Source organism: Siniperca chuatsi, linkage group LG7, assembly GCF_020085105.1.
Source record: "Siniperca chuatsi isolate FFG_IHB_CAS linkage group LG7, ASM2008510v1, whole genome shotgun sequence".
NCBI classification, from domain to species: domain Eukaryota; kingdom Metazoa; phylum Chordata; class Actinopteri; order Centrarchiformes; family Sinipercidae; genus Siniperca; species Siniperca chuatsi.
Window position 1 is genome coordinate 5,912,212 of NC_058048.1, and position 27,122 is coordinate 5,939,333.

General features: G+C 40.2%; 1 protein-coding gene across 1 annotated transcript in view; it reads right to left on the bottom strand.

Moving 5' to 3' along the window:
• Positions 1-824: 824 nt before the first annotated feature.
• The window catches only part of zgc:153039 (uncharacterized protein LOC767698 homolog), a 69,739-nt gene continuing 43,441 nt past the window's right edge, over positions 825-27,122 (bottom strand). Inside the window, exons 9-13 of the mRNA XM_044202477.1 lie at positions 25,867-25,991; positions 14,035-14,227; positions 6,180-6,354; positions 4,493-4,639; positions 825-3,668 (exon numbers count right to left, since the gene is read on the bottom strand). Coding sequence (XP_044058412.1) covers positions 2,707-3,668; positions 4,493-4,639; positions 6,180-6,354; positions 14,035-14,227; positions 25,867-25,991 — 1,602 coding nt within the window. The 3' untranslated portion in view covers positions 825-2,706. The remainder of the gene's footprint in view (positions 3,669-4,492; positions 4,640-6,179; positions 6,355-14,034; positions 14,228-25,866; positions 25,992-27,122) is intronic.

A 27,122-nucleotide genomic window follows, 5' to 3' on the forward strand; every position in this document is an offset into this window, starting at 1 on the left:
ACAACAGCTGCAGATACATTTTAATCCAACTTGAAGAACTAAAATTATTTTTGTACTGGAAGCTTTTAAAAAGCAAATGTTATTAGATTAATGAACTTGAAGTTGGAAATATATATGTAGAATACTGACATATTTATAAGTTGGGTTGTATTTATTTGTAAAATTGTTTTACAATTGTTCAAATTGGTTGGTATTTGTTTGTGGTTTGGAAAAAGCACCATAAATAACTCACAAATCGTCATACACATTTGTGACATGCATTTGTCACCAGTATTGAGACTAATTTGTCTATAATGTATTTAATAAACTCACACAAACATACATCAGACAACCTAGTTCTGAATCTATTTCTTTGCGCGTGCACACACACACACACACACACACACACACACACACACACACACACACACACATCCTCTCCGAGCCAGGGTCCTTCCCTCAGTGATAAATGTCAGCCTCCCTCCTCCTGAACAGATATCGATGGTTATTTGGGCTTATTTCTGCAATCTGTTGTTCACCTCAGAGCGGAGATGGAATCCATTTCTGCCTGGTTGGCGGCGAGGCTGACTGTAGGACAAGGTAATTTGGCTGGCTGGCACCCTCTAGTATCTCTCTGTCTGAGCTGCTGAGCTATCTCAGCCTCTATTTCCAAAGTTTACCTCAAACAAACAAGTGCAGCGGACACAAAAACCCCTCAGCTCTCTGCTCTGAGACACACAAACTGGTCTTCAGCCGAAATGAAACAAAGTCCGGACGCCCTGAGCGGTTGTTAAGTTTGATCTGGCTTTCGCAAACAATCTGCTGAGGAAGTAAAAAAAAGGACACGTAGTACAAGCGTTTTATTTTTTTCCCTGTCATTTCAGTTTACATGTAATGTATATATATATTTTTTTTTCTGATTTCAACAGGAAATCAAACACTTCACATTTCATTTCTTCAATAAATGAGCGTGTATTTGCACTCCTGTGAGGCCAAGAGCAGAAAACCAGGACAAATATTTTAAGAAATGTAGTGTCAATGGTTTGTTGAGGAGTGTAGTGTCCAAACAAGAACCCATCCATGGAAATAGAAAGGATCCAATTAGTCTACAAGTAAACATACATCTCATTTCAAACACAGGGATATCAAGATAAGTCCAAATCCAAGTATCAGCCTTTCTTCAAATATGGATCTGAGCCCCACAGATGTGTCAGAGTCAGTGTGATGACGATTGTTGGGATGAATCTCTTAAACTCAAAGAATCTATTTGTACAGACTCATAATTCAAGGACACCAACCCTTTAGACTATTTCTTTTTTAAATAAACCTGCATCTGACACTGGCCTAAGGGGATACAGATTGCATTATCAATGTGTGAAGGAATGGAAATACTATTTGCCACAGAATGTTAGGTAACACAGTGATGCTTAAAGTGAGACTGTCACTTTTGACAGAAGAAACATTCTTCCACTTACAAATGAAAAACTGTAATAATAAATGCCACTTGTGGCCACTGTACAGCAAAGGTTACATAGGTTCACTTCAAATGTTACACATACTTTGGGTAAAGGCCAAAGATGTAGAAAATACATATAGGCACTTCAGCATTGAGGGTGGTCAAGAAATGTGGGCAGTGGTGAGTAAAAGCAATTCTAAAAGTTACAGAGTACCTAAAATCAAAAAAATATTGTGGATAATCACAGTAGTCATTGGTGCTGTAAACATGTTTAAGGAATTCTGGAGAGATGCACTACATGCAGTTTGGCAGAGGAAAGACAAAAGTGCATTTGGATAAAAGAAGAATGTCTTCCTGAGATCCCACATAAAATGATTTTTGGAATAAAACTTTGAAGACTTCCATAGTAGCACCATCATTATTACTGTTCAACTGTTTCCTTTGTTCTAAGCTTTTAAAATGGAAAAGCAGATTTCCTGCAAATGACTGCTCCAAGGTGTAACACAGTCCAGCTTTCTGTCCAATGAGTCCAAACTTTGGCTCCCTAACTAGCAAGGCACTTTTACATCTGAAGGCATATGGAATGATCATTTTAAGGAATTTGAGCAGCAGCACACCCAGAACACAAGACTGCTCTTTCTATTGTAGATACTGTATGGGTGACGAAGTAGCTGATGGCGTGACAGAGGCGGACTGGCAATCTAAATTTTCCCCTGTGGGCCTGTCAGCTCGTGGACCATTGATTAAGTACTGTAATGTGGGTACAAATGGATTCAAAAGAAGATTGTATTCTATTTGATACTGCTTTTGACTGGCCTGCTAGCAGCTCTGTATTTGTCAGGTTGTATATTTGTCTGAAAAGCTGTGAACTTTACTTTGGTACATTCAATCACAGTCTGATTGTTTCATGCCTAAATTGGTTGAAAAGGTTGTCCTACAAGTTTAACATCATGGCGCCTTCTGAAGCTTGATGGGAATACCAGAACTACATGGGAATTCCTTGATGGGAATACCAGAACTACAGACTTTGGGCTACATTGTGCCTCCATATTGTGCGAGGCAGTGCAGATGGTATCAATGAGCAGTGATGTCCCTGTCTGGGTCAAAATTCAAGGGTTGTTTTCTTTTTCCCAATCTGTCGTTGGATGGGGAGGTCAGTACCATTAGAACTGCTGAGATCTGCAGTGATGCTGCACTAAAAGTGGTCCACACACCTTCAGAGAGACACTGCAAAACTCACCAGCCCTCAGCATCTAAGGGAAGGGGATTGTTCAAAGGTCAGTGGTGATGACAGGCGTGACTCCGTGGATGAGCAGTGTGGGGCCCAGGTCCTGAGTCAGCAGCTCCAGCTGGTGTAAGTAGGTGGTGTAGCGGCGGGTATCAGCTGGTGGGCGGGGCAAGTATAGGAAACGCACAGCAGGGGCGGGCTGGGCCGTGTCCAGGATCAGCTTATTGACAGCTGACAGGTAGTCATCTGACAGGCGCGTTGCGTTGCTCGGGAAGCTATTGACGTAATCGTCTTCGTTCTCTTCCTCATCTGCTCTTGGCGTATTCTCTTCTTCAGTGGTATCAGGAGATTGTGACAGCAGTTTCTTGTCCCACCCGCCTTGGCGCTGCCAGTGTAGTGCCACCTGCTGGTCCCAGGGCACAGGGTAGACCTGAGCTTTAATTCTCAAATCTTTCAACAGGTGGCCCAGCTTCTCCTCCGAGCCTCTCACGCTTCGTCCTTCCTCCACGCACAGGAAGAGACGGAGCGTAGCTTTGCGCCAGGCTCTCACCATGTTGAGGATACATGCTAGCTGTAGCAGGAACAGAGAGCAGGTATCAACGTAGCTGCTGCTGTCCGGACGTAGGAGGTTGACCGGCCAGACGTCAACGTAGACAGCTCCCTTCCCTGGAGAGGAGGAGGGCGGCGAGAGGACCTGGGTTCGGTCAAAGTTGTTGAAGTATCGGGCAAGCACCACATTCTTAAGCATCTTCATGGCATCAGCAATGATCGCGACATACTCCTGGGATCCCAGAACCTTCCCGTCCCCAAATTCACCATAATCCTGTCTGTCGATGGACCCCCGCAGGGAGCTAAAGTGGAAGACAGGGGGTTGTTGCTCGAGCTCATGTGAGGGGCCAAAGGGATCTGTGGACTGACTGGTAGAAAGTGACGGATCAATCAGTTTGTCCTTTGGAAGACAGTCGTCATAGAAACCAAGGACGAGGGTGTTAGGACGCATCCCACCTGGAAAGAGGAGAAGGAGGAGAAAAGAAAGATGAGGGAAAGAATGAGACTAGACCATTTGTTACAATCTAATGCAAATTGTTTCTTTTTCATTATCACTGATTTCTTGAGTTGTTAAGTGAAGGGTAGAGGCTCAGTCATTTTATCCAATGAAGTGAAAGTAAGAGACAGATGTGAAGAAGACAAGTGCTGGAGTGAGAATAGAGACAAAAGAGAAAGAGAGATACTGGAAGAGAAAGGGCTGGAGAAAATAAGAGTGGTCAAAGTTAGACAACTCTCAGGAAAGCAGGAAGAAAGCAAATAACAAGGAAAGAACTAGAAAACCACCAAAGTCAAATCTCTTTAGAATTTGGAGTGTTTTAATTAAACCATTTTCATTCAGACTAAAACTAAAAATGAGAGAGAAAAAAAAATCAAAAATCAGCTAAACCAGAAATAAAGTTCATTCCTGAAAAAAAGCCAAAATATATAAATTACAAGTTACACTTGAAAGATTTTAAGCCAGTAGAAGTAGAATTGGAAAATTTCTGACTTTGACGCCCCCTAGTGGCCATAAGTGAAATAAGCGGGTTGCACCAATTTAAACCAGGATTGTCTAGTTTTTCTACAAACAAAAAGTTATGCCAACATAATAATTTGAAAAATGCTATAATCACATAAAATACTTCACATAGTGGTTTTAATCTTATTTTTAGTATATACAAAAGAATCACAGCACAAAATCAGCTACAGCTAGTATCAGCAGCTGTAAAACCAAGAGATAAATGTAGGCTTTCCAATGTCCTTATTAACCAACATTTTGTGGTGATGATGGTGACACTGACCTAGTCCAGAGATAAAGAGGAGATGTTGGATCCCATGACGCACAGAATCAGCCAATGTCAAGTTGACAAAAGCTTTGATGTTTAGATGGTCCACCAGGGACAACCAGGAGTCATATTGGGACTGCAGCGGGTCGGATGGTAAAGTGTCTGGGAGGGTGGAAGAAAACAAAATTGTATGATGTGAGAAATATAGCTGACAGCTCAATAGAAGTATGTTGGGATTCAGAGAAGGTAAAGGAAAGAGAAGGCCAAGAACAATAGATACACAAGTCAAAGGAGAGAGTATAGAAGTCAGTATGACAGAGCTGGAATTAGAGGCACAGCGTGAGTGAGATCTGAGACAAGATGCCGAGATGTGGGGGGGCACAGAGAGAGAAAGATGCAAGCACAAGTGACAGCGTAGACAGAATGTGAGACAGAGAGAAAGATACAGGGCAGCACAAACAGGCAGGCAGGTGATCAATCATCCAAAAAAACATCAATATGTATGTAGAGAGCTATCCAGAGGCCACATCTGCGAGCTTCATAGACAATTCCCGTGATAGTTTAAGCTGTGTTAGGACCTCTTGAGACTCCAAACACCGTTGTTCCTGTGGATAACTATTCTTTGCATTCAGCTTTAAGGCAAACAGCTGCTAGACAAGTGAGAGAATAAATGAATAGACTTAAAATACATTAGGAGGGGAGTGGGGAGTCCTCAACAACAAACTCCTCTTCAATGTAATTATGTGAATGAATGATTCTTTCATATTTCTCAAGACCAAGTGCCTCGTCAGCACTCAAAATGAGAGAAGGGCTCTTCAGTGGTAAATGAACATGTCATTTTTTCACTGTGAAACACTCAGAGGGTTTGGATTCTGAAGACTCCATTCAGGGCCAGTCCCAGTCTCCCATCAACACATAAAACCCCCAACAAAATCCTCAAAAGACAAAGAAAACAATCAATGACCCTGCTCCTTTAAACTCTGTCAGTGTGCCTCTGAAGAAAAGAAAGGAGACGCCTCCGGAGAATTGTGTGCGCGATTACTTCCCTCTAAATAAAACAGGAGCAGATGAGCCGATGTCATGGAGGAAGGTCTAGCATGCTAAAAAGGTCCATTAAATGATGCACTGCTCACTGTGAAACAGCATTTTGCTAATTCGTTTACTTACATATTTGGAAAAGACCTCACAGTTATTTTGACAAACACTTAAGTAAAGTGGCAATATTACTACTTTTTCTAGGAAAGAGTAGTACAACAAATGGCTATTAAAATTCAGCAATAATTGAAGATGACAGTCAAAAAAACAAGCTTTTAGTTTTATCATTGCCGCCTTTAAATATCCTAATAATATGAAATTATACAAAAACGTTATCCCATCACCATCCCCAATTTGTTTGGCTTATAATTAATAGTCACCCTGTCACACTGTGCTGGTTTAGATGAGAAATGGTGCAAAAGTAAACTTTCAAGTACTCCTGATAATCTGATGTTGTCATACAGAGGAACTTTGGAAGTAAATACTGTCTGGTGTCGTTCACAGGAGAAAGGACTGAGTCGTCACAATGTTTCAAAGTAAGAGTCTGTTTCATCATGACCGTTGAGTGTAAAGTAAATGTAATATAACAAGTAGCATATCTGAACACAATCAGAAACTTAACAGTGGGTCTGTTTCTAGAGGCTAAACTGAAATTCAGTTTCCTTACTGAGATCTCCTAGCTGGACGTGTCCCAGCACGTAGAGGCCGCTCTTCTTGATGTCGTTGATGAAGGTAATGAGGCCCACACTGCTGCGAGGGTTAGAAACCATCAGCAGGACCTGAGGCCTCCAGAACTTTACGTGGTCCTTCCTCACATCCAGCATCAGCAGGTACTTACGCACCTAGAGGAGACAAGAGAATTTTGAAAAGTGTACTTTCACCCCCATCCTCCTTCTTATTTAACCCCGTGGTCTCAAGTTCCATTCCAGACAGCCATGTGTGTAGGGTGGAGTTTCCTTAAAACAGAGATGTCTCTGTACTTATGAGACTCAGGCTCAGAATTTAATTACATGACACCCACTCCCTAAAATTCATGTCTAAATGTGATCTAATGCTCACAACACTTGCAGTAGAGATTGCATTACATTTCTTTGAATATATGCATTTCACTGCAGGATTTTAAGTAAGCAACTAGAAATTGGCCATATATACTGTGTATAGACTTGAACATGCTCACTCATGTTTTGCTTTCCCCCATGATCCATGATCAGAGACGTGTGCAGAAAGGGGAAGTAACTTTTATGGATCATTGGTGCATTAAGATTTCACATGGGGTTCATGTAACAGCCTATAATAAACCCAATAATGAATTTCACATATACTGTATATCATTTCTTATGCACAAGGGGAAACAAGTTAAATAAACCACTTGTTAATGAGGTAATTTGAGGTTAAAAGAGAAGCAGGCAGTGTATATTTTAAAAGGTATAAGTGCCACACAGAGGCTCAGGTTGTCTGAAAGTTCCTAGAGCTTATATATTTTAGCTGTGATACAAGCTCAAGACTATCAAAAGCTATAGTATAGTCAGGTTTAGGATAAGGTAAATCATCAAAATTAATTTCACCTGTTAGTTTCAGGAAGTTTATTATGTGGAATTCATGGGACCACAAGGATGATAATAAAAATACCAATGACGCACTATAGGAATCCAGCCATCTGTTGGAGCACGATGTTCCTGTTTTCTTTAGGCCTGATTACTGGGCCATCATGGAAACAAAAGAAGGTCAGTTTCAGGTGAAACTAGGCAGGGTAAACAGCAGACACTCAGGAAGACTCCTCCCTGAGGGCAGGGCTTAAGTAACACAGAGTAGCTTAAATTTCTGAGTTCTCAGACCATTTTCACAATTGAGAATGACTTCCGGATGGGAGCCAAAACGTCTTGATTCTGAAAACAGTGTCCAGATGACTACGACATGAACACTCCTGGACGAATGAGGGACTACACCGTCATAACACAAGTAAACACAAAATGCAGTTTTTAAATGAAGGTTGTTATTTTTAAGGGAAAACAAAATCCAAACCTACATGGCCCTGTGTGAAATAGTGATTGCCCCCTAAACCTAATAACTGGTTGGGCCACCCTTAGCAGCAACAACTGCAATCAAGCGCTTGTGATAACTTGCAATGAGTCTTTTACAGCGCTGTGGAGGAATTTTGGCCCACTCATCTTTGCAGAATTGTTGTAATTCAGCCACATTGGAGGGTTTTCGAGCATGAACTGCCTTTTTAAGGTCATGCCACAGCATCTCAATAGGATTCAGGTTAGGACTTTGACTAGGCCACTCCAAAGTCTTCATTTTGTTCTTCTTCAGCCATTCAGAGGTGGACTTGCTGGTGTGTTTTGGATCATTGTCCTGCTGCAGAACCCAAGTTCGCTTCAGCTTGAGGTCACGAACAGATGGACATTCTCCTTCAGGAGTTTTTGGTAGACAGCAGAATCCATGGTTCCATTTATCACAGCAAGTCTTCCAGGTCCTGAAGCAGCAAAACAGCCCCAGACCATCACACTACCACCACCATATTTTACTGTTGGTATGATGTTCTTTTTCTGAAATGCGGTGTTACTTTTACGCCAGATGTAGTGGGACACACACCTTACAAAAAGTTACATTTTTGTCCACAGAGTATTTTCCCAAAAGTCCAAAAGTCTTGATGATCCCCAAGACTTTTAGGAAAATACTCTGTGGACTGTCTGAGACAAAAGTTGAACCAGGGCCATGTAGATTTGGATTTTGTTTTCCCTTAATAATAACAACCTTCATTTAAAAACTGCATTTTGTGTTAACTTGTGTTATCTTTGACTAATATTTAAATTTATGTGATGATCTGAAACATTTAAATGTGACAAACATGCAAAAAAATAAGAAATCAGGAAGGGGACAAACACTTTTTCACACCACTGTATGTAACTGACCTTGGCAATTACATAATTTAGTGTGAACATCAGTGTTGCCAATTTGACGACTTTGTCACTAGATTTAGCGACTTTCCAGACCCTCTTAACGACTTCATTTCTAAAAAGCTACTAGCGACAAATTTAGCAACTTATTCAGACCATCAGGGAAAAGGTGAGAAATATATTAAAATATATTATACTGTAGTTCATTCCCATGCATGCTGCGGCTCTTCTGCCAACAGCGTCTCTCTTCCTCTCCTCTTGTGCTGTGCACAGGCAGTCAGTGTGTGGCATGTGGGGCAGCTTCACTCTTTCTCTCTGGATTAAGATGTTACTACAGGTTGTAAATATGTAAATAGTTCGTTTGATCTTGTAAATACTGAAAGGAAAAGCACTGAAAGGAAAAGCAAGGTGAGCAGATTAAAATAGTTATATATTTAAATATATATATATATATATATATATATATATAAAAATATATATATATATATATAAAACACACAACATTAACTGTAAGTACCAGTCTTGGCTACTTGACTTTAGACAGCTGATTTTACATTGTCTGTCTTCAAAGGACAACAAACAATGTTAAAGACTGTCATCTATATTTTGAAGTGTTGCTCCCTTGTTCCATTTTCTTCTACAGATGTGACATAATAGTATTGTAAACATGAAAAACTTCGCCACATTTTATAATTAACTTTATATTTTTCATTATCTGAAGCATTTATTACAGAAATTTATTTTCACTGGGAAGGGACTGGGAAAACTAGGCAGTAAAAAGAGCAGCACTGGGACAAGGAAGAGCAGCACTGGATGTCCTTCACATCCAGCACCCTGACATGAAGATCATGTTTTTGTCTGTGACCCGAAAGGTGCCGGTGGAAGGCACCAGCCAATCCGGTGAAGCTTGACAAGGCCAGGAAATCTGTCAACAGTGTTACAGCTACATTTGTTCGTAGCTTAAATGGTGTTGTGATTGAGCACCCTCACATTAGAGATGACAGTCCTGGGCTATTTTTGAAAGATGGAGTTAATTTCACACCTAGAGGAAATGATATGTTTTTAAGTACAGTAGCTAACTGCCTTAAAGTCCACCTCCAAACGCAGTGAACTGCTTACAGTTGGCAGTGTCACTGCTTTTGAATTTGGCCTTTAGGACCCATTTCGATACACCTAAACATAGCTCTGACCATCATGGCTAAATGCTGAGTTAATTTTTTATGTTCATTATGGTTGTTAAAAAATAACATCTGTAGCCATAACACTGTTACCACCTCTGCTCTTCCTCATTCCTACAATCGCACCCTTTATCCCCTTTTCCCCCTGCCACGCCATGGACTCTGCAGGTCTCTGGGCATAGCTGTTACATCTTGCACAGACCCAGTCTGTTGATTTTATTTTAATAAATGTGTTTACTTTTACATTTATAGTTTTAAATAGTGTCCACCTTTTTATGTTTTGTCATTTAAAAAAAAAAAAACATGGTTCACATTTGAATAAATTCTATTTATATTTGCACTCTTTTTGTCTTTACTACTGACTGAAAATGTTAAGATTTCACATTTTAATCTGACAGGTGAATCAGATTAAAATGTGAAATCTTAACATTTTCAGTACACTGAGTAGTTATGAAGAATGACAACTCCTAGGGGGCTTCAAAACTATTCAGTGTGCATTGTATAAAGAGTATAGTTTCTCAGTGAATGTTCCACATTTGTCTCAAAACAATGTCCAAACAAAACCAACACATAACATTATCTTTTAATTTTTTTTCTGTTAAAAACTATGCAAAATGTTAACCTATAATTACCATCATAATATTTTCATTTATAACTATTAAGTATTTTTGTTAAAAGTTTAGATCACCACTATATTTCCAATTAAAATAGGAAACTGATGAATGACAACTTTTAAGGATGTGCTTTTACTCTAAAGTATATTTAGTCTGATCCATTTTAGATAACAAAAATGTACCACTACACAAGCAACGGTTCAACAAATTAAAATCCTCTCTTGCATTCATGAAAACATCAATATTAAAAAGAAAGAAGAAGAAATTAAAAGTTTTTTCCTTGCCACTGTCGCCAAGTGCTTGCTCATGTTGGAAATTGTTGGGTTTCTGTAAATATTATAAAGAGTACGGTCTAGACCTGCTCTATAGGAAAAGTGCAATGAGATAACTTGTGTTATGAATTGGGGCTATATAAATAAAATTGAATTGAATTAAAAGATTGCAAATTTACAAGTCGTTATATATGACTTAAGTACGCTTGAAATAAATAAATGATGTGTAACAATAATTATAATGATATGACCTATGGATAATAACCCAGTGCCATTATTTGGCAAAATCTTAATGTCTTGTGATTTAACCTCTTTACCATGGAGTACACATCGCATTGGCCTAGGCGTTGTAACTTTCCTCATAACACGGCCCATAGGCCATGACAAAAACGGGAAAAGACACAAAATGCAAAAATACAAGTTATTTAAATACAAGTTGGATATAAGGTGACTAGTCAGTGAAATCAGTAGTGGTCATGTGGATGTGTGTGGATAGTGTAGGATAAGGTGTTCTCGAGTAAAAGTAAAACAAAGTGCTAAGCAAAGAAACGTGCAGGGGCCGACATGGAAGAGAGCGAGCCAAGCTGGAAGCTGGGACCTTTATATCCTGTAGAGCACGGGGCCCAGGTGCTCCAGATCTGGTTGGATACTGCAATCAGCTTTCTGGCACCTCAAAAGACAACATGGGTAGACACAGTAACTGACAAAGTGCACACACACAAGCAGACTAAGCAGGGGCCGTCACACGTCCTAATACTACTAATCCAACCATACCTGACTCAGGAACCTCGCCCACCTACATCCCAGCTGCCTGTCTTCATCCCTAACCGGAATGCGAACAGCACCCGCCCCAAACATCAGTACTCTGTTAGGCTTGGCCGTCCGCAGCAAGGGCCGCTCCCCAGAACAGTGTACCCACTTTAAGCGGCCGACTAAGTCACCAACTCTGAATATCATGTTTGTATGTGTACCTTGTATTGTAACTGCAGAGACTTCTTTTATGTAGAAACACATTATATCTCTAATCAACATCCCATTAGAATATGAGACTGTGGCAGGGACCAAAGGCTTTATGTGTATATATTTGTATGCATATGTGAGCATGTGTATATGCATGCATACATATGTGTCAATCAAATGCTACTGGTAAAAATTTACCCACCTGTCATTGCTTATGAGCATACGCTTAAATACTAGTGTGTAGCAGTTTGTATTATAATGCACACTATAACACTACCATCATTAGGATTCTGAAAGTGTGTTGATGAGGTGGCATCAAGGTACCATTAAGGGAATGTAACCATGTGGAACCAAACATTAGATCTAAACCTACAGTCTACTAGGAATGATTTAACACTCCATTTATACCCTCATTGGAATTAATGACCACTAGCTCAGTGACGACATGTCCACCATGTTAAAGCTGCTGCTTACACTGTCTGGTTCACCTCTTTGAGAGATGAAGGATAACTTTAGGATAATTCTGTGTTTTGCATGGCTTTGGCACTCTTGAGTGGCCCTCTTTAAAAGTGGAGTGAGTCTCTGTCTTGGTGTTACAGGAAAGTTGGAGAGAAAGTCATCTCTGACACATGCACAACAGGGATGTGATGTGAAGAAAGCAAACTTTACAGGAGTCAAACAATCACCTCACATTTAGTGGGAGGACGTGGAGCCTAAAGCACTAACCAATTTAGTAGGCCTTTTTTTGGTTAAAACACCCCTTAAATTGAAGAACAGCACTTGACAATGACTTGAAAATACTTGGCAGCTCCACTTAGGGATTTAGTCGTAAAAGAACTAGAAAAATCGTGCTAATGATGACAGTCTTAACAATACAAGTTTAGCTCAAGGTCCTGAAGCTGCTGAGTGTACGCATGTGTGTCTATACAGCCATCAATCAAAAATGAAGATGCAACCATTTCCAACATTATTACCATCATAATCACCATAACTGTTTTCATGTTCCCGTCCGGTAGTTGCCATAAAAAGAAAAAACAAGGTCTCAGAGGCGAAGTCCAACTGCCTCCACTCATCCAATCATCTGTCTCTCTTTATCTCTCCATTTTCCCCTGTCTTCTCATCCATCAGGCTATCATCATTTCTCTGTCGCTTCAGTCTCATCCATCACTTAGTTTCTCAATCACTCATCCCTTCTCCCTGCTTATATTCTGTCTGTCTTTCCCTCCCATGATACCATCAGCATTTCTTGCCTCAGTTTGTCTTTTTCTTCATGCTCTTTCTCTCTTAAACACTGTTGTTAGCCGCCTGTTATCTCCCAGTGTGTTTTTTGTTGCAAGCTGTTGTGTCTCCCGTCCCTGCTTCAATGTCACCCAGTTGGCGTCCTGCCACACTGGCTACTGCTGGAGGGTGCAGGAATGGAAGACGAGTGCATGTATGAGATATGTACACACACACACACACACACACACACACACACACACGCACGCACGCACGCACCCACACACACACACACTTAGCCTCTCCTGCTAGGCCTATTAGTATAATCATTTCAATGGGGGTTAAAGAAAGGAGGCACATTTGTAAAACTGTAGTCTTTTTGCACCTCTTTGTGGTTGTTTTGCATGTCTTCATGTTCTTTTTTCATCTTTTTGCACTGTTTTTGCATCTCTTTATGGTCATTTTGCTTCTCTCTGTAGTCGTTTTGTGTCTCTTTGTAGTTGTTTGATTGACTTCTCAACAAGAAATGTTAAGTCACTTTATACAGAGGCTCCGGTCCAGGGCCCCCTGGGCCTGTACCCGGTAGGTCTGTTCAGTAATCCATTCATGATACTAATAACTAATAACTACCTATCACCTGGGGGGTGGGGCTAGGCTGTCTCAGGTTGAGAGAAACAGCAGAGGAGGGAGAGAAGGAGGGGGAGATGGAGAGAACAGGATGAGAAAAGGGAAGGAGGACAAGGAGGAAAACCTCAATAAGTTAAGTGGTTGTAATAATGCTCTACCTCCTGACAAGCTGCTGGCAAACCCAGCCACCCTCACCCTCCCTGCTCATAACCCCTGTGCAGCCTTGGCAACGGTTCCCCTCGGCAACGGGCCCTCCTGGCAATGGTGCCCCCTCTCCTTGAGAGCAACAGACTCGCCACATAGAGGACATGGAGAGCTGGATGATGTAAAGCTCTGTGTGTGTGTGAATGTTTGTGAGTATGTGTGTGTGTGATAAATGTAGAGAGCTTTGCTGAGGGAAAAGATGCAGATGTGTATGTGTGTGTCAGGTAAACCTGATAAATATGTGATAGATGGCTGCTGTAGAAATGACAAGGCAGTGTTGTGTGTATGTGTGAGAAAAGAGAGACTGAGATAAAATGTGTGTGTGTTTGTCTGTTAAATGCAGAAGGCTTGGCTGAGGGAGAGGCAGCAGAGATCAGTCTGTCTGTGTTTGTGTGTGTGTGTCTGCGTGTCTCTATAAACCTGATAGAACGATTGCTTGGCAGAGGTACAGGCTCTTGTAAAGCTGAGGGGATGAGATTTTAGTTGCTCTAGTAATGACAAGGCAGTATCGAGAGTGTGTGTCTCAGTGTGTGTGTGTGTGTCTCAGACCTGGTGGAAAATGAGAGCCTGGCTGATGTAGCCCCAGCTGGAGGTGGGACTGAGGTAGTGAATCAGCAGAAGCAGCAGCAACATGAAGGCGATGCTGGCCGAGGCGTAGATGGCGTTGATCAGGAACATCATGATGGCGCAACCCACAATGCCCAACGCACATGTATGCCAGGTGAAGTAACGAAAGGTGGGCCTAGGAAGAGAACAGGAGAGGTGAAGAGGTAAAAGCTAGGGTGGAAGCAATACACAAAATCATGTAAATCGAGTGTGATAATGATTTGGTAATTAAACCTGATAAAGAAGGAACAATAGGTCGAGAGAAATACCAAGCTGAAATTATTTTGAAGTTGAATGTTAGTAGGTTCAAAACATCTCACCAAAAAACGTGTTGGTTGTGGCCCTACTGCAAATACACAGTTTTAGTTTGATTTGGGAGTGAATTGTGTGGGCACTTGTAAAGTATCACCACTCTGGGCGATACGTGCACCTTACTATGCAAACTATTTTACCTAACATATAGAAACTGACATTTTGTAAACATGGTCTGACTCTGAAGTCTATATAGATGAGTTGAAGGACTTTCTGATATTGAGCTACAGTTTTGACTGTTGTCTGGTATTTTCCATGTAATTAAGTATAGAGATGGTCGTAGAAAAGGTTTCAGTCGTAGTCATCTGGACACTGTTTTCAGAATCAAGACGTTTCTGAAATCACACTGTTTCTGAAAACAGTGTCCAGATGACTACGACTGAAATCTTTTCTACAATGGAACACTCCTGGACGAATGAGGGACTACACCGTCTTATAGAGATGGTCCTTTTAAATGCTTGTGGGTTATAAACGTGCTGTTTCTTTGTAGTTATTTAGTGGAGTTCTTTGATATGATAAGAAAAACCTTTTATTAGCTACTAGCTCACATCCCACACCTCTGAAGAGGCCCTTCCCAAATGTCAGCTCTTTAGACTGAGAGGGATTTGACAAACCACTGAGGATTTCAGTGAAAAGGCAGCCGGAATGAAATTAAGATTCTTCTAACATGGTTATCCATCCACCTGGGTTGAAACAGCTAATGAAACAGGAATCTCATACTTAATTATTGGTCTTTGTGCAAAGAAATACATTTTCAGTCAGAGTATTACTACTTACTGACCTTATTCCCATGCTATCGAGTCCATTTTTAGAAAGCAATGACAGATTTTTTTAGTCAGATCATGAATGATCTTTTACACTCTATGATCCTCTTCCTTTAGTCTTTAAACAGGACTGAAATTTGATACTTTTCTCATCTTCAGATTTCATGGCATGAAAAGGTCAGCTTGCCATCTGGAGCGGTTGACCATGACGAGAGGAAAGATTTTCTACTATTATTCGATGGATTTGTTACAGATATCCATGGTGCCCAGAAGATGAATCCTAATGACTTTGATGATCCCCTGACTTGTCAAAGTGCCACCAGAAGGTTGAATTTTTCACTCGTCCTGTGAAATATCTCATCATCTACTTAATGACATTAGGTGAAATGTCTCAACATCTATGGGATAGATTGCCAAGAAATTTGGTTCAGACATTCATGTTCCCCTCAGGATGAATTGCAATCACTGCGGTGAACCCTTAACGCGCCAGTGGTGCAAGTCAAATTTTTTAAATTGAAAGAAAAAAATTTAATTGAAAGACGCTTCTTCAGGAAATCATGTTTTTGTCTTGATGCTACAGAGCAGATCACCACTAATCTATAGCAAGAGGCAGATGCTGTGGGTTTTAACAGTTAATTAGACAGAAACAAATAATAAAAAAATAGTTTGGTGAAGCCGTTTGTATAATCTATAATAATTTAATTCATAATTCTACTGTATCTCACTTTGTGTAGCATTGGCACTGTAATGCATTTCAAGAATAAATACAGGATTAATGAGTAATCTGATGTCTTCTGCATAAACAGCAGAATACTGAGTTAGAACAAACCAGTCTGCTCTGTGCAGAAGTGTATGGGGTTATTTTGTAACAGCCTGGTGTCCATTAACCATCTTCGTTTACTTTCAAAAAGTAAAGAATATAAAATACGGCAATTTCATAAGAGTGAGTGAGCCATCTGGAAAATGAACTAACTTTCACCAACACTGAGGCAATCTTTTAAATAGCTGCTACACCCATGAAAGAATTTAATTTGCCTGGGTTTCACTGGAGAGTTTCAGTGTCACATGATGGTCTAACCCCCCTTCCAGAGACGTTTCCACCCTGACAGGAATACAATTCTTTAGAAAACATGTAAGTCACTTAATACCTGTTGTTTATTTAGACATTTGGGGAATGAAAATAGTCAAATATAAAGAGTGAAATTTCAAGGGCCCAACATATATCATATCAGATTTAGAAAAATAAAACACCTTGCAATATCATAGTCCTGTAGCAAATACTTGGTAAATATTTGGTGAAGCTCATAATGTTCTGTTTTTGTTGACACTGTCAGGGTTGTTACCTCAATGCACTTTTATTTCACTCAATTTTTGCTGTCCTTTCAGTCAGTGTTGCTGAGGCTCTGCTTGTGACTACTTGCTGGGCTCGACTATAATACGGAGGTGTTACTTTATTTGAATAGTTACATTGGCAAAGTAAACAAATATTTTTTTGCTCAAGCTTTTCAATCAATATAAATTTCAGCAATGCAATTTGGGCCATAGTTACTCTGAAATATTTTTTAAAAAGGTCAGACTTTAACCATACGTGATATCTGAATCTCAATGTCAGACAAACCATACTTCAACTCAAATTCTCCACACACACACACCTACAGAGCCATTTCTTAATGTGTGACTGTACAGCAGCATCAAAACAAACATGGAGTTAATGCTAGGAAAAGAGTAATTAAAACAAAAAACACACATAGATAATAAGCTGCTGCTGCAGATTGCTGTAGACCTCTCAGTGTGTGCATGACCTTGAATTCATATATGAATGAGTACATGTTCCTGTCAAAATATACTTTCATATGTGTGTGTCATTTAAGTGTAAAAAAGTTGAAGGGGTCTTGGAGATGGGAGCCACACAGCGGATGGAAGTGCTCACATATTTAGAGGATCATGTAATTGACCCCAATTTCCTGCAATAACTGCAGCCGTGTGGATAAACAGCCATTAAAATAGTACCAGCTGTAATTACACAATGCAGCTCAAATGACTGACTGGCTTCCTGCATGGATCCAGCAACAGATTTAGACTATTTAAGAGGGGGGCAAGTAACCACTGCTGAACACTATGCAGCAGGAAAGTGCAATTAATTCAAACAGCAGAGAAACAGAGGGACAGATGGACAGAGACAGCCATGACACAGTCATTAGCCCTCCAATGGGTCAAGTTATCTTCATCGATAAAGGAGGGGCAAAGGAAAATATGGGTAGGTTTAAGGTTAGAACCTTTAAAGATCAAAACAGCTGAAAGCCAATATTTCACACTGATATTCAAGAGTCTCATCGTGTGCAACCGAGACAGTAAATCCACCCCATTTGTCAAAATTATTAGTAGTAGTTAGAACCAGAGGCAGATATCAATATTTGAGTTATAAACATCCAATAGCCACGCTAGCATCATGGCTCTATGGATGGCAAAGTCAGTCTGTCAGCTGGTCCGCCACTATGGTCTAGACTGAAATGTCTCAACAGCTATTGGATGGATTGCAAAGAAATCTGGTGCAGATATTCATGGTCCCCAGAGGCTGAATCCTAATAACTTTGGTGATCCGCTAACATTTCCTCTAGCGCCACCAGCTAGTTGACATTTTTAGTTTTAACTTTGGTGATCCGCTACCTTTTCATCTAGTGCAATCATCAGATCACAATTTTCATTTGTCCAATACGCCTCAGCTGTACTTTGTGTTTAGTGCTAATCAGCAAATGTTACTAAGATGGTAAACATGGTAAACATTACTAGCTAAAGATCAGCATGTTAGCATATAGCTCAAAGCACCTCTGTGCACTTTTGAACCTCCTCAGTGCTCTCTGGTGGACAAACTATGTAATGGATACACCTCGAGTATATTTTTGGAAGCAATTTCTTATTACTTTCTTGTTGCCGACATATATTCCAATACTGATATATCTCTGTTGTAGATTTCCACTGCTGTTTTCAAATTGAGGTATTTGATATTTTTACTTCTCACCAATAAAGGCACTGAGAGCAAGACTCCTCACCATGCTGAAGTTGTCCTTTCTTAGGAAAATTTAAAACTTAGTCCTAAGCAATATTACCTCTCGTCCCTTTGGTATTCTTTGGCATATAGCATCAAACCGCTGGATTGCTTAACATGAGCCTGCTGTGTGGAGTTTACTGTTTTAAACACAGGATTTCAGGCTCTTTAACATTCAAATAGTTGACTGTGCCATTTTGTTGGGGTTTTATCTGACTATTTTTATGTATATACATTGCAGACAAATCACAAAAATGTACTCTTGTCAGGGTGGAAAATCCTTTGAAGCAGTATTTAGACCACATGGGACTCTGAAACTCGCCACTGAATGTCACACTAATCAAATGAGCTAGATGGTAAGAAGCTCTTTAATTAAGACGAGTTGGGCAGGTTTCATTGCAGGTTTTAAAGACTGACATTCCTGAGGCGGTTGAGTAAAACCCTCCCACAGCCCCCCGGAATGATTTCTCCAGTGAGACTCTTGAAAGGAAATAATAATAAAACATATCGACTTGTTAAAACTTGGTAGGAAGCTTCATCATATTATAAGTGGATGACAATATCATCCTGATATATAAGCCCTATCCTAGCCCGTGACCACGGTTTCACCGTGCTGGCCTACTGTCTTCAAACTTTGCTTTTATGTCTTCTTGACTTGATCACTTAGCATCGGTGGTGCCCGCAATTCTCTCATCTTATCCCTGTCTCCATCCCATTGGAGAGCAGGTGTAATTACGATAAAAGCTCGCCCACCAGGTCCGCCCTCCCCGACCCATCTCTTTTGTCTCTGCGGTCCCTCCATACGATCACCTCCATCTCACCCCTTCTGCTGTCTCTCTTGTTCTCCAGCGACTGATGTCACTTAGCTGACACAGCAAAAGCACCCTGAAATAATCGCCGCCAATCGAGCCCTTAGAGACATTAAGAAAACGAAACGGAGAGCGACAAAGATGGAGAGAGGAGACCCGGCCTTTAGCCAAAAGACACGTCATAAATGAGGGAAAGCGGGGACAGAAACTTTATCCTTACACTCCCTCACACACATACACAGACACACACACACTCTGACACAGGGGGGCTGCCAGGAGATGCCAGAGTCTGTAAGTGAGAGGTCAGTGAGTGTATGAGACGTTACGTCAGGCAGTGGCAAAACACCAGTGGAAACTGGACTGACCTTAAGAAACCACTTGATATTGGATCAGCCTGGTATAACATGATAACCAATTCACCTCAATGTAACGTGTCCTAAAAACTACCTTAACACAACTGCATGATGGGATCAGGCTCAGGTCATCTTGTTACCTGATAAACCTCCACACAACATAATCAAAAAATCCTCTCATGATAATATAAGCTGAATGTTTATGCATGGTGGTTACGTCAGCTGGCGAGTTGCCCCGCATGTAGATCCCTATGCAATTAGCCATTATGGCCGTTCCAGGTGGCTTCTTTCTGTGTTTCCTTTTGGTCGAACTCAGAGACAAGAATTTGAAATTACTCATGTTACAATCATGTTTATTTGGAAAGCTGTAGGAGGCTTATGCAGCTTGCCCCAATATACAATGTTTTGTGTGAGTCCTCGTTTTCCCTGAATCTCTACAAGGGAGGTGATGGGTGCAAAGTTAGCACGACCCACAGAGGCACAATAGCCACATTTATGGGAAATACGCCAGGTTGAAAAAACTGTAATTTTCCTTTAAAGTGATGCATTTTGTCATTCAGATATAGGTGACTATTACTTTAATGTCCCTTATGGCTTTATTGAGACATGAGAGGACATTTACAGAAGGAGTCACAATGCTGGTGCAATATTTGGCACCTGGTGCTCGAGAGAAAGCAGCAGTAAGTTAAAAATGTTATTATTAGGAGGAAGAACACTGTTGTTGCTGTACTCTCACAGGCTGCATTGCTGATGGATTTAAAAACTCTGCCGATTAATGCTTAAATAAAGACCATCGTCATTGGTCTTATTTGAATCAATTTCATCATTTAAGGTTATTAGAAAACAAACTCTAATCTCTTTTTTATAATATCCAACCGTGCACAAGCATTGAATGACAGGACATTTGGAGCGCCCATTTAATTCCTATTAGCTCACATTCTGTATGTAAAGTGTTTTGAAGGATATTCATTTATTCGGCCATGCAGTTGGAATGAAAAGTGAAAATAAACATAGAGAGTACTGGTAAAATTATTACTGTCATAATAATAATAATTATTATTATTATTATTAACCTGTTTTGCCCCAGTTGCATCGCAAGGCTAAAATATGCTTTATAGACTGATCTGATATGAGAAGAATCTTCTCAACAACTTAAAATGAGCTCTTTCACTGTGATTCCTGGTTTATTCGACTGGTTTTATTTCTATGTGCATAAGAGATGAAGATTGATATAACGCATTTATTACAGTGATCTTAGAAGGTGGCGTTGCCATTTATGTCAAAATGAACTATATTAACCCATCATGACATAGAACATACATAATACTGTGTCTATGTCCATACCCTAAGATAGTTAATCACTCTCAAAACCTAAGTAAGAAGCTGTTTAATCGACCACGATGTAACTTTGGTTCAACCTAAGCCCTGTGAGAGACAGATTAAAGACGAGAAGCTGAAATATGTTGACTATTAGTCTCTAGAGTGGGATCCACTGGATCCTACATTTCCCATAATGCAATTCCATAAGGTCTATTGATAGACTCTCCCTGCCAGGTAAATGCCCACATCTTTTAATACTCCACACCCCCAGTTAAATGTATGAAGTCTTTAAGACGGATCTGAGATACCCAGACTTGACAAAGCTCTACCAGAGTTACAGCTGAATTCTGAAGCACTTTGTAAAGTCTGTTTCAACGTGAGCTCTCTAAATGAATCATCGATAATCGTTTTGACGTTAAATAATGATGATTAAGATATCACCGCGATGATACATGTGATGATTAAGTGGTACGGACGCTATAAATAGCCACAGCCATGCGTAATGGTCACCTGTAATGACAGCTGTTTTGCTGTTGGAGAACCTCACCGATGCGACACAGTCGGTGAAAATGAGTGGAAATGAGACTTGTGCACGTGTGCCCAGTTCCACAATGACTGATTTATAAAACAGAACCAGGTGTACGTGTGGCTTTATAAATCTGATGAAAGGAATGCGTACGTTTGTGCGTACACACAGTTGTAGTCGTGAATCTACGACCTGATCATAAAGGATGGTTGAGGATAAAGGCACCTTTATCCTCAACCATCATCAAGTCATACCCCTCCATTAACAGATAATGATTCTCTAACAACCTACTGTCTCTCATCTATCTAGACACAGTTGATGGTCCATCTGGATTTTTACACACTCCAATCTGTCAAATCACTCTGCCTCATATTTGGACAAAGGACGGGCCCAGCAGAGGACAACGCTTTTGTTTTTGGAGCTAATGGTTCAGCTGGTCAATTCACAGATTATTACAAAGACAATCAAGGAAGCTGCAGAGAATGCTGCTGTAATTTGGACATCAGGTGGCACCGAGCTGGTAAAAGTATGTGTTTCTGTTGAGCTGCCAGTTGTTGTTGCTTTTCAGTTGCCCACTCCGACTGAAGGTCACTGCTTTTGTGTGACCGAGTTCCACGCTTTCCACAAACATCCTTTGGCATTAGTGTGGGGCGCTCAGTTGTGTCCTGAATCCTGGCCAGTGACCCTGTGATACTGTGTGTATATGTGTTTATGTGTGTGTGTTCATGCGTGTTTAAGCCCCAAGTCAAAGTGGCCGGTGCCCATGCAGCATCAGCAGCAGGACAAACAGCACCCCCAGAGGAACACTCCACGCAGCTGGAGCCACCGCTGATAAAGCTGCAGCCAACAGAAGCCTCCTCACACAAAACACACACACAAAGATAAAACTGCAAACACACACAAATGAAGGAAAATACTCACAAGCAAGTGCACACACAGATAATCCAAGTGGCAGATGCACTCATACATCAATGATCAGAAGAAAAAAATAATTCACCCAGCATGATGGATCTCAGACACAGTCTCCAAATTGCATACCTCAACTCTCCTGTTTTATGCTTTTATGTGCAAACACACACACACACACACACACACACACACACACACACAAACAAACACACTTAACAAGCAGACATCTTTTCCGCTAAATCATAATTTCAATCCATCCCCACCCCTACACAACAGCAAATTTAAGGGAAAGGGAAATATTTCTGCTAAATTAGTTATGCTAATTACAGAGCAGTTCTCAGGGGGAGAGACGGTGCTAAATGGCTTTTAATTCTTTTTGCCTGGAAAGAGACGTGGGAGAGAGCCAGACAGAGAGCGGAGTGAAAGAAGCAGACAGCACAAGCGAAAAAAAGTAAAAAACAAATTCAACCAATAAACACACAAACAACTGGTGTTAAAATTTGCCCGGTGACACAGCAACAATGAACTAACAGAATTAACAACTCAGGGGATGAGGAAGGAGGCCCAAAGCAGGCGGCCGGCCAGACAACAAGCCGCCTTATCAGCTCCAGGGGCCCCGGGTCCCTCGGCCGACAGGGAGAGGAGAGATCGACGGTAGGAAAAAGTTTCGCAGCTAACTTTGTGTCCTGTAGCCTTTGCCAGCGGTCACACAGTGATAACGAGGCATGAGCAGATAGCACACAGCAGTGTACATGGAGGGCACCAGAGGAAACACTGGACATTCTGAGTGTGCTGTACAGAAAGTTAGTTATTCTCTCACACTCACTCTTCAACAACCAATTACTCACTATACTAATATTATAAAGTAGACACCGTATACTGATGTTGACAGTGCACACTTGTGGCAATTGAAATTAATACATTTTAATATTTGTGCAAGTGTGAACTGATACAAGGTATAACCAAGCTACAGCAACTTTACAAAATTTCAATGCCAATTTCAAATTCTAAAACTTTACAACAATATAATTTTCCAAGAACTTATCACCACTATAATGTTTTGGTTTCAGGTGTGAGGTGTGTCAGGTAATCAAAAGTCACTGTAGCAGTAATGGTTTGGGCAGGTGCAGGTGAATAATTGAGTAGGTATTGAGTATGTGCACATTCGGGTGACACAAGAGTTCATTATTTCCCACAGGTTAAAAATATACTTGGGAAGAAGTTTTTTTCTTTGTCTTTTCTCTCCATCCTTCTACCAGCCTGTTTTCATCACAATAATACAACAGGTCTCTGAATTGAGCTCAAAGAGAGCTGCAGAATAGTAGACTGGGGCGATAACAAACTAAGCGTTAAATCAAATGTCAGCTGCATGACTAACAGTGGCTAACCCTTGGACAAGCTTTGGTTTGGTACCAACAGTCACGGCCTGTTGGCAACACAGCCACCTCTTTAGTTTCCATGACTATCGGCTATTTGGGCTGGCATGCACACACTGCAGCCCTGTTAATTTGAGTCTTCTTAAGAAACACCCAAACTGCTATTCTATTTGACAAAAGCGGGTGTTGACATGTATACATGGGCTGTTCCTTGGGATTTAGAGCAAATTAGATGATGTTAAAACTGTATTTATGAACCTCTGTCATTGTTAAAATGGATCAAAATATACTTGGGTGGGACGCACAAGTGTCAACTATGTGTGGGAAACACTGAAGTTGATCAGCACGTCTAGTGGGGATCATGTATGACATCAATGGCAAATCCTGAAACAAGGCAGAATAACATATCAGCCCAATAGTATCAGAAAATATGAACTATCTCCTTTCTTTGTGCACATAAACAGTGTAGTTAGATTTTTTTGTGCGTTTTCATATTGATGTGTTTATTTGTTTTGTATTGTCAATCAGCTGACACCCACAGGAAGACAGAATCAAAACATGTTGTACAAACTGTACTGTCACTGACGCACTGTTTTTATTCAGGCTCTCTATATCCTGGGACAGCAGTTCCTTTAATGCATTTGTCTCTGCATATTTCTTATTTTCTAAAAATCTAATTATAAGACAAAATTGCTTAATGATCTGGGTAAATGTACAGTAGAAGAAGACAAAAGTAAATAAACTTAAACTATAAATCAAATATATGCTATAAAGGCTAATTAAGAGACAACACATAGGGACAGAGCTATTTCCATTTCTCCCAAATATATGGTTCCTGAGCTCATAATAGAAATACTTTTACCATGCAGTTACATTGCAGTTTTATAAGCACTAAAAAAGACCTGAGTTGTGAGTCACAGAGAAATTTGTGAAATTTTCTTTTAGGATATTGTTCCATTCCTACATCCTTCCCTAAATATGACAAGAGAATTGGTACAAACATCATCTCTGTACTCACATTTAAACAGAAAGCAAAGGAAGCAGCTGTTGTTGAATAGCATCATTTTACAGGTGAGTTTGTGTAACTTCTCACCCTCCATGCGAATGCCTTTACGCGAGGTTTTCAATCCCCAAACTGCTCCAGTAGAGTAAGACAAGACTACAGTTGTTGTCCAATATGCAACTATCAAATTAATCCACTAACATCATCCTACAAAATATTCAGAAGCGCAACAGTTCAATTAATCCCATTATGCCAAGAATCAATACTACAGGAAGAACTAATTGATTTGAGAATTACTTCTCCACCTCTTTGTTTTCCAGATGTGCAGTATGTTTCTCATCCATCTAGACTTGACAGGTGTGTCCTTGATGTGGAAAGCTGCAAATGTTCTCACATGTCTTACAACTCATTTCCAACTATCACTGCAGAGGAATATGTAACACCAAATGCAACGCTGGAGGCAAACTGTCACAACAATGAAGTGATGTATGGTGTTTCTCCTCTCCATAACAAATAAAAACAGTAGCAGTTATCATGTTCAAATGTATTTCACAGCCAGTGGAGAAGTTTAATCAAGGAAGGTATGTCTTTGGAAAAACAATATAGGTTATTGGATTTGGGGATGTACTTTTATAAGAAGCAACATTTGTGACACGATCAAGACTTCACACACAAAATATAGACAAACTCAAAATAAAAAGTTGCCAAGTTAATCAAATGCCAAACTCTGGCTGTGTTGATGTCATGATGTAATCATTGCGCTAAATATACACCAACACTGTCCTCAGGTTATGCTACTGTTGTGTGAAAATGGCTTCAGGGAGCTTTTATATATCAGGATCATTGCAAGTGTCCTAAGAATACAAACAACACACACACACACACACACAGATGCACACACAAGCATTGTAAATTTAAATCTCTAAGCATCTCCATGTACTGTTAGTTGAGCATTCAGTTCAGGTTGCGCCCCCACAAAAGCAAACACAAACACACACACACACACACACACACACACACACACACACACACACACACACACACACACACACACAAACTCACTGTTTTATTGTTGGTCCCTCTCCAATATGGGGCTATAAGCAGTGGCCAGTTTTATGTCTTTTAATTAGTACACTGTCACCATAGCAGCATCCAGCTGGCAAACAACCACCTCCTTACACACATACATAAACAATGGCAGAGGTAGAAAATAAAGAAGAGAAGGGGTGTGTTTAGTGAGGAAAATGTGCTACAGAAAGTCACATCGCAGGGTGTCGACCACAGGCCTTCATTATGATGGGCAATCTGTGTGTGTGTGTGTGTGTGTGTGCGTGTTGAGTAAATGACACATGTTTACCTGAAATTAGGTGCAGAGGCCCATTCCAGAGCGAGGCAGGCCAAGTCCACAGCAGCATATACCAACAGGAAGAAAATGGTCACAATACTGGCGATGGTGTTGAGCTTCCCTGAAAACAGCACCAGCTAGAAAGAAAGAACCAAACAAAGGAAGAGGGAGAGAAAGACAGAAGGAAAGACGGAAAAGAGAGAGGGGATTATTATTCACAGCAACACGTCATTCCAAAGTCAGACAGAAGAGTGCATTTTAATGCCTTTTTCAAATGACCTTTTCCAGCACCAACCTACTTTTCACGCCAAAAAAACGCATCTCTAAAATATGAAGTAAAGCACATGATATACATGTTCATGTGCTTTTTGAGTGAAAATAAGGAGATAAAGCCTCTGATTTATAAGCAACTGACACAGTTCACCTTACTGTCCTCTACCTTCATTTGGAAAGAGGCGAATTGTGTCTTTGTGTCTTATATGGTTTTTCCACAAAAAAAGTTCAATTACCTTGTTAAGAAAAAATGACATCTTAAAATGGCATCTACTCTTCCAGCATTTATTTCTTCTTCTTATTATTACTTATTATATTTAATTTAAAAAGTGGAACTGGTGGACACAATGTGATTCCTACTTCACTGAAACCCCATTCTTAATGTGTGTGTGCTAGAGGTTTCAAGTTCACACATCGCAATTCTGTAAGTTTCATACTGGACCACGATTGGCTTCCAAACTAGTTGTGATGAAACAAATCATGCTTGAACAAAAACATGTCAAACTGAGTTTCAAGGTGAGAAGAAAGTCTTCTAAAGTCAAACTCAGCATAATGAAGCTATTGATATAACAATAAGCAAAACACATTTTTGAGTGGAGGGGGACTTTAAAGATTTCTGACGGTATCGAATGCACTCATCAAATCTGAATTCTTTCTAATCCATTTTTGTAAGTAAGTAAGTAATAAATAACTAAAACTCAATTCAAGATTCAATTTAGATCTATAATCTCCTTCACAAAAACACCATAGTTATTTGTGGTAGCCTAATTATTATTCACATCCTTTATCTACAACCTGAAAATGAGATTTGCAGCTGGATATATAAAATGTTGCACCACTACTACTAACATTTCCACATCATTTTTAACAAGTTAGCTTCCCAAGACCCCGATACAGACCAATTATGTTCATGAGCTTCATATATATATATATATATATATATATATATATATATAAAAAACTTGGGGGTGAAGGACAAAGTTTTTTTTTTTATA